The sequence below is a fragment of the Corvus brachyrhynchos genome, unplaced genomic scaffold, assembly GCF_000691975.1.
Source record: "Corvus brachyrhynchos isolate BGI_N302 unplaced genomic scaffold, ASM69197v1 scaffold125, whole genome shotgun sequence".
NCBI classification, from domain to species: Eukaryota; Metazoa; Chordata; class Aves; order Passeriformes; family Corvidae; genus Corvus; species Corvus brachyrhynchos.
Genome location: NW_008238342.1, coordinates 1,715,049 through 1,729,107, shown reverse-complemented (window position 1 = coordinate 1,729,107; position 14,059 = coordinate 1,715,049). Strand labels below are relative to the sequence as shown.

At 43.7% G+C, this 14,059-nt stretch overlaps 1 protein-coding gene across 9 annotated transcripts in view; it reads right to left on the bottom strand.

Annotated features, from left to right (window-relative positions):
• PTPRT (protein tyrosine phosphatase, receptor type T) overlaps positions 1-14,059 on the bottom strand; it is a 315,834-nt gene that overhangs the window by 70,203 nt on the left and 231,572 nt on the right. For 5 of the 9 annotated variants that reach the window (XM_017735146.1, XM_017735147.1, XM_017735143.1 and 2 more), the window contains exons 13-14: positions 10,309-10,365; positions 1,089-1,224 (exon numbers count right to left, since the gene is read on the bottom strand). In XM_017735146.1, the coding sequence (XP_017590635.1) occupies positions 1,089-1,224; positions 10,309-10,365 (193 nt within the window). The remainder of the gene's footprint in view (positions 1-1,088; positions 1,225-10,308; positions 10,366-14,059) is intronic. The other 4 variants (XM_017735148.1, XM_008634352.2, XM_017735149.1 and 1 more) reach the window with 2 other exon arrangements.

Below are 14,059 nucleotides of genomic sequence, written 5' to 3'. Positions count from 1 at the left end.
CCTTGCAAATTGCAGCAAACAAAGAGAGATACAGACTGCAGGGATTTTGCTTGTCTGCCCTGGGAGGGGCTGTGGAAACAACACAAGGGAAACTGTAATTTTCCAGCTCTAGGGAAAAAAAGGGAGAATTTAGATTTCTAATAGTCCCACTCACTTCCTTTCTAATGTTAACTTTGAAGAAAATTGCCCAGGTTTCCAGAGCCTATGGCAAAACCAGATAGAGCAAAGTTCTGCCCGTGGGACATCACATCCAAATTCACCAAACATTGCTGCTTCAGGGACCAGTTCAGTTTTTGCTGAACTGAAAGCAAGTTCAGCTGAAGGTCCTGTGCACTGTCTCAGGGGCGAGCTCAGCTCAGCAGGAGATTGGGAACTTCCACACAGAGCAAATGGATCCTCAGTCTCCAACCTCTGGAACTCGTTCTGCATTACGAGTAATTTTGCTTGGGGGTTTGTCTGTGCTATCTGTGAGATAACTTACGTTGTAGCAGTCGTGACATCAGAAGAACCAAGTGTTGGAAAATGGCTGGGGTGAGGCAGCCACAGATTCTCTAGGCAATCTGTGCCAAGGCCTCAGCTCTCTCACAGGGAAGAATTTCTTCCTAATATCTGATATAAACCTCCTCTCTGGCAGCTTGAAGCCATTCCCCCCTGTCCTGGCACTCCAGGCCCTTGTAAATTGTCTCTCTCCATCTTTCTTGTAGGCTCCCTTCAAGTACTGCAAGGCCACAACTGGGTCACTCCAAAGCTTCTCTTTCCCAGACTGAACAATGCCCACTCTCTCAGCCTTTCCTGTTAGGAGAGGTGCTCCTTTTGCCCCTTTGCACTTCACCATGCTACCTCGTGACTTATCCCTTCACATTAACTATCAATTAATTATCACTATCTCTTTGCAGTAAAAACCATTCTTTTGCTGCTGGATCTCCCAGAACTGGCATTTCTTCTGGGCCTACAACCCTTAGTGTCTGTGTTATGTAACCAGGCATTAACTACTGCCCTCTGTCACAAATAAAGAACATTTTATCTTTATTTATTCTTCTTTTGGAAGAAGCCAGGAGGCTCAAGATGGAAGCAAAGCAGAAACTTACCTTCTCTTGATGGTAAGCATTGCTCCCAAGAGGATAATCACAAACATCAGGAGACCAGCTATAACTCCAGCCATTTTCACCGTGCTGTCAACTTGCTTTTCTGGTTCCACTGCATTGGAATTCTGGGTGGAAGCTCCTTAAAAGATGGAGGGAGAGGAAGGACAAGATAAAAAAGAAAGAATTTGTAGGGATTTTAGGGAAACTGTGCAATGATCCACTTTAAATATTCATTTGAAAGCCTAACAACATATTTGCAATCAAATTGCAATAGACAATTGTCCATCTAACCAAATCTGCCTTTAATGAGGGCTAATGACCGATAATTCAGAGCAGTAATAGGGTGTAAAATCCCAGTGTAGTGTAAATGACTATAATATTTTACTAAGTTATACTGTAACGGGGCATTTGCTCTTCTGAAGCACTCAGCATGCACCCAGAAACAGGAGAACAACAGTTCTAATTTTAATCTCAAATAGTTTAAATGGACTTGCAGTCCTTGCTCATCGGAATAGTGAGCACAGTAACATGTAATAATAATAATAATAATACCTCTGGCCGAAAATTTTTTCCCCTCTAAAATCAGCTCACATTTGTGTTTCTCAGTGTATTGGAGGCCTGGCTTTTTTAAACATCCCATTACAATTATACCTGTAACAAGCATGAATCCAACATACAGAGCACCCTCCACACAGAATCATGGAATGATTTGAGCTAGAAGGGACCTTAAAGCCCATCTCATTCCAACCCCCTGCCATGGGAAGGGACACCTTCCACTAGGCCAGGCTGAACCTTGGATCTCCATCCAGCCTGGCCTTGGACACTGCCAGAGATCCAGGGGCAGCCACAGCTTCTCTGGACAACCCACTCCAGTGCCTGAGCACCCTCACACATCACCTAATGTCCTCCCGCCATGACTTCTTCAGCCCAAAGAAGAAAGCATAATTTCTATTTGAAATTATTTGGTTTTGTTGTTTTTTTGTTGGTTTTTTTAACAAGTGAAATCCACACACCTGAAAATAAAACATATTTAGGAACATTATTTGCACAGCATTTCTGCTTTTTTCTTCCTGCACTAAATAAGCACCTTGGAGAAAGCTGCCCTCTCCCCTGTTGCTGAGACCATTTCAATAGTGCTCATTACAGATCTTAGCTCTGCTGACTTCACCACTTGCTGCACAGAATTTTTCCAGATATAGCTTAAGCCACTGAGCTTGATTTAGAAAGCCCCACAAGATTTGAGTCGTGGCTACTCTAAAGACTAAATAAGCCTATCTTCATTACATTCCTGTTACACTTAACTACTCCTAAAAATATCACCACTGCAGTTCACCGAGTTAAACAAATTCACATTACATGAGACCCACTCTTATCCTGGGCTTCACCTTTGCTGCTGGAGCCAGCCACGTCCTCCTCTACAGCTTAAACATGGTAGGGCAAGGGAATCAAAGGTGAACACAGAGGGCTGACATCAGAAGACCATAATGGTTTGCTCTTTTAACAGCTCTGTGCTGCTGACCTTCAGGAAATCTGAATCACGTCTGTTCATGAAGTCACTTGCTCAGGGAGATAATATTCAATCAAGTCCATGTGTTGGCGAGGCAGCAGTGTTACCATCACCGTGCTATTGTTTTGCCTCTTTGCCACACATTAAACTGCACATGCTTTAAGAGATGATGCAGTGATTAAAGCATGATTTCAGTCTCCTACAGCTAAGCTGTTAATCTAGTTTAGCCAGAGCAAAACACAATATTTACCAAGCAAAAAGGGCTGGCTTTTGGACTCACACATATAATTTTCAGCTTTTGCCCCTGACAACTGTACTATTCTGCTGCATTCACCAAATTACCCATTCAGTTAAGAGTTCACTGATAACTTCTGTGCTCACATCTGAAATGCATTAATGGGACTCCTGAGCATGAAAATAAAATAACGTATCAGTTGCATATTTCCATCTTTATTTGACAACCTCTCCCACAATCCTGCAGTGAACGTGTCCAAGAGGTGAGCTATACACCATCAGACAGGCAATCCCCAGGCTGTCACACAACAAAGGCAATGAGAAAGGTACAATTTCTCCCTGAAAATGGCTAAAACTCTTATTCATTTGCAGTGCAAGTCAGAAGTACTCCAAATTATCCTTCAGCTGAGCTGCAGTTACTCCTGTGACCCCAAATAATAGGTGTTGGAGAATGGTTTTCTACTATAAACAGCACAGTCAGATGCCCCTCATTTTTGTACCATCTGAATACCCCCACAAAGTGTGAGCAGTGTAAAAAGAAGTAAGAATGTGCTGTCAACTCCATCTTCTAATCCACCAGATCGGTTTGATTTTACCAGGCTGTTGCTCGTTACTCCAGGCAATGTGTGGTCAGAGTGCTTTTAGCTGATATTTCCCAGCCCACTGCAGGCTCCTGCAGTTCCAGGAGGAGAAGAAAGGCTCATTATCCATCCTGACACCTCCACACTGCAGTGACAGATCCACTCCAATCTTCTGGGCAACTCTATCTCTCTTGGCAAAGGCCAACAATTCCTTTAGGCTACCAGCCCAACCATTTGTAAGTTGTCTCAGCTAATAGTGCCTAGCGATGGAGAATCTGACAGTGTCAGCAGATTCCTGGCTCTGGGATTCTCACAGCCTTGCAATGAAACATTACTGCACAAGTCCATTGTTTTCCTGATGTTCTGGCATATTTTCCTTGCAGATGCCTAAATCTTCTCTGCTTGCTTGTACCTGCCTCACCACCAGCTGTAGGTAAGAACATTCCTATCCTGGCAGGTGGAGCTCTGTGAGCTGTTTCTTGCAGGAGATGACTTCTGCTGCTCCTGACAGAAATGCTGGTTTAGAATTCAGTTTTGCTTCTCTCCTTTATAGAGATGCAGGATCTGAAATCCTCTGAGCACAGCAGCCCATGAAAACTGCTCAGATGGCCATTTCATACAAACATCTTTAAACACACTTGCAAAGCTCTGCACTACCGTACCTAAGGGGCCACCCTTTTCTTTCTGAAAAATCATGTTTATATATTTCTGGCATTAAAAAGGAATGAAAACAAACTACAACTGTATTTTCTAGTGGTTACTTCCACCACATTTCCTGGAATGAATTGTTCCTTGTAACAGAAGCTGGATGCTGGAATAATAAGACACAGAGCGGGTCACCACTGTTATTAGCGTGTGACCACTGAGGTCAGGACCCCATTACTCTGCACTAACACAAAGCAGGACAATTTTCTGCCCTAAGCTTGCTTTCTTAATAAGGAAGGCAAATGATAGAAGGCAGCGCCAGAGGAGTGAAGGCTGTAGGTCCCCTGACTCCCTATCTGTGCCTTATCTACTCCAGCAGGCTACTGCTCTCAGAGATACTCATTTATGTACTGTACAAAATGCACCATCCCAGGAGCCAGAGCAGTGGTCTGACTTTCACAGGCATTGACATTCACCCAGCACTCCATTGGTCAGTCACCATTTTAGTCCTTTCCTAGCAACCCAACTGACTTTGTTTCTCCTCAGTCCCTTCCAAAACTCCGAGATCCAGCATCTTGCAGTGAGACAGAAGACAGGACAGGAAGCACATTCTTGGGAGATACAGTTCTGGTGGTGCTGCAGAGATGCAAGGAGAGCAGGGCAGGGGCAAAGGGCCAATTTCCCAGAGCGGTCCAACTCATCAGCCCATGAGGAGTCAGGTTTCTGGATCATCACACACTGATGGTTTAATTAAGGTTTTAATTAAGGTCTAATCTGGCCATGCTGCTGTTGGTTCATAGAATCATAGAATATGCTGAGATGGAAGAGACAGATCAGGATCATCAAATCAGCTCCAGGCCCTGCACAGACACCCCAACAACCCCACCCTGGGCATCCCTGGCAGCGCTGTCCAAACGCTCCTGGAGCTCTGGCAGCCTCGGGGCCGTGCCCATTCCCTGGGGAGCCTGGGCAGTGCCCTCTGGGGGAAAACCAGCAGTGGCATCTAAGGGAAAGACACCATGGCAATCTCACTCCAAGCAATTTCTGCACAGGTCTATTATTTGAAAACAAGCCACCAGATAGAAAGCAACCTCCTCTGTGGAAGCAGCACTCTGAAAAACATCCAGGAAAGAATGACTACTGAGTGCATGCAGCTGAGCAGGGCTGATAATACAGGTTTCTCCCACAAGACCTATTTCACAAACTGCAATTTGAAACATTCTTTACTTTAGGCAGCAATTACAATATTGCATTTTAAAAAATGACACTGCCAGCAAAAAGAATTCAAGAGATCCATAAGCAGGAGGAAAAGTCAGGTATTTATGTGAGGTTTCCAGGTGAGGCACAGAGAACAAAGTCCTGCAATGGAAGTGGTACCACAATCATCAGTAGCTAAGACACTGTAGGAGACAGAAGCATCCCAAAGCTTAACAAGAGGAGACAAGAAAGCAAATCAATGATTCTAAGGGCAGCTGGGTCAAACACTCAGAATCAAGAAAAGGGCAATGCAAGTGTGAAGAAGGGAGGGACAAACTGAGAGAAGCAACACAAGAAATGGGAGCTTCAGCCATCACCAGGTGACAGGAAAGACCCAGCAAGGAAACAAGTGTGGCAATGATGAGGTGTGGTTTCAAAATTGTAACACCTAAGAACACAGCTTCTTCAGAGAGAAATTCACTCTTGGAACAAAAAACAATCAGAAAAATTACTTCAGAGCATTATTTAACCCAGAGAAATTAATGAAAAATATCAGGTTCCCTGTCATTATGCATTGAAATGATCTGCACAATCAGAGTAATTTCTTTGCAGCACATAATGGCCAGGCAGTGGGCTGAATGTAAAATCTCCTAATAGACCTAGAGGCTTGTATTCAAAAGACAGCTATTCTCGAATCACTTGTAAACATGATTTCCTTTATTTATTTTTTTATGGTGCTTTCTATGTGAGGGGCCTACAAATTATTAAAGCAGCTCTGCATGAAGAAATCTTTTCCCTCAAGTTTTCAGTTCCTGATAATATCTGTACCTGTAAAACACAGTCTGACGTGCAAACACAAGGGCAGACAGGTACTTCCAGGAGTGATAACGCTGAGATAAAGGTGGAAAGGCACCTTTTTACATCCTGATGTGGAAATACCCAGCACCAGCCCTGGGTGTCAGCTGACCACACCCTCCAGAAGTGTATTAGGACTAAAAAAAAAAAACTTTGCAGGATGCTGGTGCCTCCATGTATCATGAGCCAACAGACTGGAACAGCTCATCACATCTGGAAGCCAGATTCCACTTTGGATGTTTCTTTGTTGCAATTCATTAAATAAATGAATATCACGAAGAGGATCACCACACACAACGTCACTACACCAATTTTCCACCTCCAGTTATTGAAGACTGCAAGCAGTGCAAGCTTAAGCCTATAATGAGACACACTCATTCCTTTCACAAAGCTCAAAAGTAATAGACAGAATGATGAGAGCCAAAAGCTTTCAACCATATTCTGAGCAGAGAGAGCAGCAAAACAAAGCAGTCCTGGAGAGAAAGACAGACCAGAATTTGTATGAGCGATTTTCAGGCTTACAGGTGGAATCTGTAGGAGGATGAGGGTAAACACACCGTGAGGCATCAAGATCAGCATTGCTAAGCTGAATGAGAATTAAAAAATAGCTGTAAGTGAATAATTGATTCTGGACATTCCAGGCAAATCCACCACAAGGGCTTTGCTTTTCTCCTCCCGTTTTTCTTCCTCTCTCTTCAGAACAGGAGCACTTAATTTGTGCTAAAGGCAGATATATGGTCCCCAAGAATAAGAAAGGTTATAATATTTCCCTGAAGGAAGAGCTCAGCTAAAGAGCTACCAACAACTGATGGTTCGGGGGGTGAGAGCATGTTTCTGTTTTAACTTTTCACTTTTGCAGAACTGTATTTAAAAACTAGCTCAAAATTATAAAAATAGAAAACAAGTCCAATTACCTATTTGACAAGTTCAAATTTACAGATTTGACTTAATTTTTGTGAAGTCTTAGACACAGGAAGATCAACCTTTTGACTGACACAGGCAAAAACTTCTCAGTGTTTGACAATGTTATGGGTATAGAACAGATTCTCCACAATTACTGACTTTTGCCCCAGTCAGCCCCCTCTAAGCAGTTACCCTGCTCTCACCATGATTATCATGAAAACTCCACACCCACAGCAGCTGCAGAAGCTGCAAAACCAGTGAGCAAAGCCAAGCCCAGGGCTGGGCAGAAAGTGAACACTGAAATAAAACCACCTTTTGAGCCCAACTGGACGAAGGTGCTTCAAGTACCACGGTGACCTCCAAAAACCTGCCCTGTGAGGCTTCACCCTGAGCTGAGCGAGCAGCATGGAAAGGAGAACTCTCTCTTCCAGCAAAAGCCCTCTTCCAGCAACAGGGAGTCAGCTGGGCAGGGTTAGGGAGTCTGTGTACACACTCTACGAGTGCTGCATGAAACACCAGCACACTTCCTGTGCTCTGCCAAGCTGGAGCAGCACTTTCAGGCATGTCTGGAATGAAGATTTTTCTTTTTTCCTCTACAATAGTACTACAAAACAGTCTCACACCTACCTTGTGATTTTATCACATATCCTAATGGAACCACAGTTTTTAAATGTCCAGCTCATATAAGAAGCTCAGAAGCTCATTAATATCAACCCTGTTTCTGAATATTGGCTTATCCAAAAATCTATTTAATGAAACAGGCATAATGTATTTGTAACAGTCTGGTTCTCTCATGCCTTTGGAAGTGTTGTTAAAGGACACTGACAATGATAATCTATTTATGAAAATCATTTTAAGTGATCTGCAATACCTTCCCAGTGGCTGACCCACCTTAGAAAGGATCTGCAGATATCAGGAAATGGAGACAAAAAAATCACCCAAGTGAGTTGGTGTGAGGGTGTGAAGGTCAGGAACACAAAACACTGCTGTCCTCTAAAACATGAGAGCCCCCTCCTTGTGCCAGGTCTCAGCCCCTGTGCAGAAGAGGCTTCAAGGGACAAATATTCAAAGAGTTCTTCCTGCAAACTTTGAAGCAGAAGAGATGAAAAACAAGCTCCTAAATTTCACAAGCAAGGAATCGTCCAATGCTCCCCGCATTCAAACTAAGTAAAACAAAACCAAAGGAAATCTTTTCTTAATTTGACCTTCACTTGTGGCTTTCACGTCCAACTACTGACTTTTCTTTAACTCCCACTCCTTTATCTGGCTACCAATCTATCTGCAAACAGAAGAATGTGCACTGGATCAGCTCTTGGCCAGCTACAACCATGGCCAAGAGCATCCTTTCCCACCAGGTGGGTCTTGAAAAGGGAGAAGAACCTCCACACAGCTCCAGGTAAATCCTTGCCTGCTTTGATTCCTGGAGGGTTATAATATATTTTATTTTCATTTCTCCAAAGACCCTTCTCCCCTGGAGGTACCCAGTGTGACCTGGCAGTGGATGCTTTGAATGATAAAAGTGATGTTGTCAGACTCTCATGTTGCTAAACTATCCCAAATTTTATCTTAAGCACTGTGCCTCTTCTCCCCCTCCCTCCAGCTTCTTATTTGAATTGGGGAGCCCAAGATTAGGGTCTGGCAATGCACTAGAGCTCTGGAGTAGGCAATGTCCTCTGGACACTGGGCTGGAGATACCAAACTCAGCTCACTCGTGGCCTCACCCCATTCTGCACCAGGTTCTGCACTAATTCAAAGCTGTGCCTTTAGCTCCCTGGCATAAAGAAGCCCCTAAAGGGATTGTGATACACGAAATGGTGCTAAAAAATAACTTTTAGAAGGCAGAGATTTTTCAGGGGAAAAAAAACCAACCAAACATTTCCATGTATTCAACTTAAAAAGCGTGATAAACTCATCTGAAATAAATAGCGCAAAACAGAATAAACCTGTCAAAGGAATAATATTCCAGTGTGTTAGAAGACAAAATGCAGTAACAAACAGATTTGAAGTGGGATTAGATCTGTTTAAAAAATACATTATCTGTCTACAAAACCAGAATGTATTTCAGGAAACAAAGAAGCCTCTTCAATGAATTTGAGGGAGCAGGAGTTATTAAATGAACAGTTTTCATGTGCGGCAAAACTGGGTGTGAACAGCAGGAATTTTTTTTTTCCCTTCCTCATTTTCCACTGATTTTTTGCAGTCTCCCCCCCCAGCCCAAGTCACATTTCAGACCCAGGTTCTTCACTGAGATCTCAACATTCTTGCAGGAAGTTTCCTTCTTCCTGTGCTGATGCACTACAAAAAAATCAAGACCTTTTTTTCCAGTACATTTGAACTTCCCAATAATCCCAGCACCTTTTTGCCCCTGTATCATCACAGCTGTCCTGATGTGCAGTTGAAATAGTTGTTGGTGAGGAAGTCATAACTAGGCAGGAATAACCATGCAGCACTGGGAGAGGACTATTCCTAGAGAAATGTAATCCATCTAAAAACTGAAAAACCAGCCCTGCTTTCCCATTAATCATGTGTAACACTGTAACATCCCAGCCACTCGTTCTATGCACATCAGCCTGAAGCAGAAGAACCTATTTCCACATGCTGATGGGATCTCCTCTCTGTATTTAAATTTTCTGGAGTTGATGATGATCCTGGTCCCAGTGTTACATATTATGGGGCAATTTTATGGCACACAGACCTCCAAGCTCATTCTGATGGAAACTGCAAAACCCTTGAGAGGTTCTGAATGTCCCCACTGTGAATGACTTGGTGCTGCTGAGGCTCAATTCTGCAGCATCTCTGGCTCCAGCAGAAGTTTCTATAGAAACTACAGTTTCTATAGTTTCTATAGTTCCTCTGTTCTTCTACAGAGGGCTTACAGAATCAAGTTGTTCTTTTCTTGCCATCATTTCTCTGACAGCAGGACCCAGCTGTCTAAGAATAAGCGCAATAATCAGCCCCAGAAAATGGCACAGCTCTTTTAATTGGAAATGCAAGCTCAGCTCCCTACATGCTCAGGGGGAGACTCAGCCTGTGCAGAGTGGGATCCACGGGGCTCTTCCATCACACTCAAGTGCTCCTGTGGAGATTTAAGAGGTGTTGAGTCCCCCAGCTGACCCTCAGCACAGGCAGATCTCCACCGCGGCACTGAAGGAGCACCATGAAAGCACTGCCCCCTTTATACTGTAGTGGGAGTAACTGGAAAAGTAGTTTCTCATGCAAAACAAGGATTAAACAAGAAGTCATGAAGCTGCTCAGACCTCTGGAAGTTTGACCATTTTCCTTTTCCTGAACTGATAATCACCTGTGCTCAAGAGGCTGGGCGGGTTTCGCGTGGTCACCTGTTGTCTACCTAGCACTGCTAAGAACAAGCAAAATGATTCCCAGGCAGCATGCACGAGAAAAAAAAAAAGGAAAAAAAATAAAAATGTACCTCATAATGGTTATTATAGTTCCATTCTTTCATTTGCAAGAACTCACATTTTAAGGAAAGAAGAAATCAGTATCGGGAGATAAGGAACCATTAATGAGCCCTCTGCCTTGGTTTCAATTACACTGTGAAATTGATTTAATGCACTTTAGGAAACCAAGAGCAAGCGATTACCTCTTGTAAAGAGGTTGCAATTTTCTCTAATAAAGTGTCGATACAAATATGTTGCTTTAAGACAGGGAGAACAAGTCAGTTAATTCAGAAAGAATGGGACGTATTAAAACAAATGCTGTCAAGGAAACCAAACGGCAAAACCTATAAATAACCCGTCTGAATGAAAATTGTATGGCAGAGAGCTGATAAATTGGGGTTTAATTATAAACATTTTTAAAGAGTGTTTTATGTTAATGAGATGCATCCAAGTGCCTAATGCTGTGAAAGATGACATTAGTCCAGTAATTAAAAAAAAAAAAAAAAAAAAGGAGTAGCCCATGTGAGAAGAGAAGTGGCAAGAGATCTGAGACCAATGAATCTGAAAATAAATACATATGTAGATACAAAAGGTTAATAGTGTTTAACATGCTGGCAAAGTGTGGGATGGCTACACAGACTGGACAAACGCAGGGAGCTTTCTGATGGATCATCCAGCAAAGGCTGATGGTGAGTCCCTGCCCCTGGCCCTTCCCACAGGCACCACCCAGCCCTACATGGAGGCACTGGATGGAGGGAAATGAGCTCAGTGGATGTGCTGGCCCAGCTGGGGACCTGCTGGCCCTGCTTTGGAGGACCGGGTGCTCTGGAATGCTGATGCCCCCCCCTCCTCCCAACATTTAATAACCCAATACAAAAGGATTTGAGAGTTTTTTCCTGCCACCACAAGGATCAAGGTCATCTAGCCAGGAGCAGCACACAGGGAACCATGCAGAGAGAGCACTGCAGGAGAGCTGGGAAGCTGGGCTGAGCTGAAAGGGGCTGATCTGAGCAGCCTGATTCTTGCTAAAGAGGAGGGAAGAAAACTGGGAAACCTCCAAAATTTTTGCTTTAGTGGACTAAACCACTTTTTAAGGAGTTCTCTGCTTTTCTTTTCTTGGTGCTGTGGCACAGAAAAGCTAATTCCCTGGCAGCCTGCTGGAGGAGTGGAACAGCCCCGTGCGTCTCTCGAGTAATTAAAGCGACTCAGCTTCTGAGCAGGTGCCTTGCAGCAACACCCAGGATGTGTTACAATCCCCCAGTAACACATGCCTAACACATTTCACTGCATGATTACTCCCACACTCACGTTTAGTGCCCTTGTTAATCCAGTACTTCAAGAGAATACTTGCCTTCCTTAAACACGCCTCAATTCTAATCTTCCTGTCAGTGGTGTAAATCAGAACTCATTTCACTGGTGCTAATGGAGCTGCTGCAGTATCAAATATCTAGGAATGGGAAAATTAGGCCTCTATTCCAAAGTGAACATTTAGTCTGGCACCAGTACTATGTATTTATTTTCTTGCATCAAAACAATTTTTTTTTTTCCCTCTGGTGCCAACTCAAAGCAGAGCTTTTAATGCTGAGATTTATCCTGACTACAAAAAATGTTGTTTTTTTTTTTTCCCAATTCCTACCCAAGACACCAGAGTGGCATCCTCACAGGCAGCTCTGTTGATTCTGTTCAAGGCAGACTTCAGGTTTGCTTATTCTATCCTCAAAAAAACACCAATGCAAATAAAGGGGAGTTCAGAGCGATGCCACTAAGGATAATCAATATAATGAGCAGACAGGAGACAGCACAGACACAGGAGGTCATCTAGAACATCCCAGCTATCAGTCTTTGATCAGGACACTGTGTCATTACAGTTTTGTGTCTCTGTGCATTGGCACACTGCAGAGAGAGGGCAGGTACAACACCCCTCTCCAGGGGCTGGCCCCTTTATCCATATGGAGTTAATGCATGGTGGGAATGCAGCCTCAGGACATATGGAAGTCTGAAACTATGGGAAAGCTCACAGAACCACTTTGCTCAGCTGTTGGCCCTGCCCAGGTGCCAGCAGCGGCAGGTCCTGTGACTTTATCAACCCCAGCTTGTGGCACTGCCTTGCCTGCGAGCTGCACCCAGCACTGCTCCTTTGGAGAGCTAAACCTGCCTCAAACCAGCCACAGCTGGGGCATCCCAGGGGCTGTGCTGAGGGCCAGGCACTGGGAGTTACAGCGCTGCAATTCAGAGTGAGGGCAAGAGGAAAAGAATTTCCACAGAGATTTCTGCACTCCACACAGAGGAATAAGACATCTACCTATAAGTCAAAAGTGATACGAATCAAAAGTGATATAAATCAAAAGTGATATGAATTGAGACAGCGAGAATAAACACTAGAACTACCATCATTTCTTGTCCTTTTCCATTCAAGTCAATAAAGAAAAAGCTAAAGAATAAGATCACCAAAAAGCAGTGGCTCTAGACATCCTCAGGCTCTACCCATCTCTTTTGTATCTCTTATTAAATTAATCCTAGCAGGAGATTCTTTTTAAAAAAAGAGATGGCATTCAGAAACAACAGAATGAGGGTGGCTCAGTGACTCTTGCTGGTGACCTAACCAAGTTAGTGAAAATTATCTCAGTTTGCAGAAGTCAACTGAAGGTCAAACACTTATGGGACACTTTGCTGACATATCCAAATCAGACAGTGCACACAAAATCATGCCAGAATGGGATTTTTCAAGCTAAGTTATTTTCTTTCGAATAGTGACAGAACAAATATATTTCCTGCTAGCATGACAACATTCTTCCACAGCTCCAGAAAAATGAACAACTGAAATGGAAGGAACTACAGGTTTCCAAAAATTAATTAGTGCAGTATCTCTGATCTCCTGAAGAGACTATGCTATTGGAAAAGCTTGTGGAGATTAATTTCACCCAGTCCTGCTCTTGCTCTTTCTACCACCAGAAAGCCAAAATCAGGTATTTGAAATGGTCACATCACTACCAGATGGGAAAACTGGAGAGGAATGAGACACATAGACCAAGACACATAGAATGTTTGTAACCCAGAGAATGACTTAAATAAAGATTTTACATGGAACTTTTAAACAGGAAAGGAACAAGAGGATATGGGGAGCACCAGAACCACAGATGAGAAGGAGAAAGGGGAGAAATGGCTCCTCCTCCTCAGCTTTCAGTGGTGACACAACTGCTTACAGCCCCACCAGTCTGCATTACCAAGTCTGGGCAGGGAAAACAGCTGCACAGTGGGAACTTCACACAGCACCTGCCACCCCAGTGCCTGGCTGTCTGTGACAGCCTGGGGACGTCTCCACAGGGAGATGGAAGAATCTTCTTCTGCTATCCAGTGGCTAATGGGGTTTCTTTGAGCCCTCCCAACTCCTCTTCAAGTGCAGGTGCAGAAAGGATCAGGAGAAAGGACCTTGAAGTCATTAACTTCTGCCACAAGTCAGAAAGGAATGAAAAGACTAGAAAAAAATGGGATGGTTCCTCAAGGATTTCTGGGTTCCTGCCAATTTTGGCGAACTCTCCGGAGCCTCCACAGGCAGCCATGCAGGTCTTGCACTCTGGCTGCTTTGCTGTCATGTGAAAGCTGGCCAAGCAAAGTTTGGGAATGGGGAGTCATCTGTAGCACGGCCCATGGCAG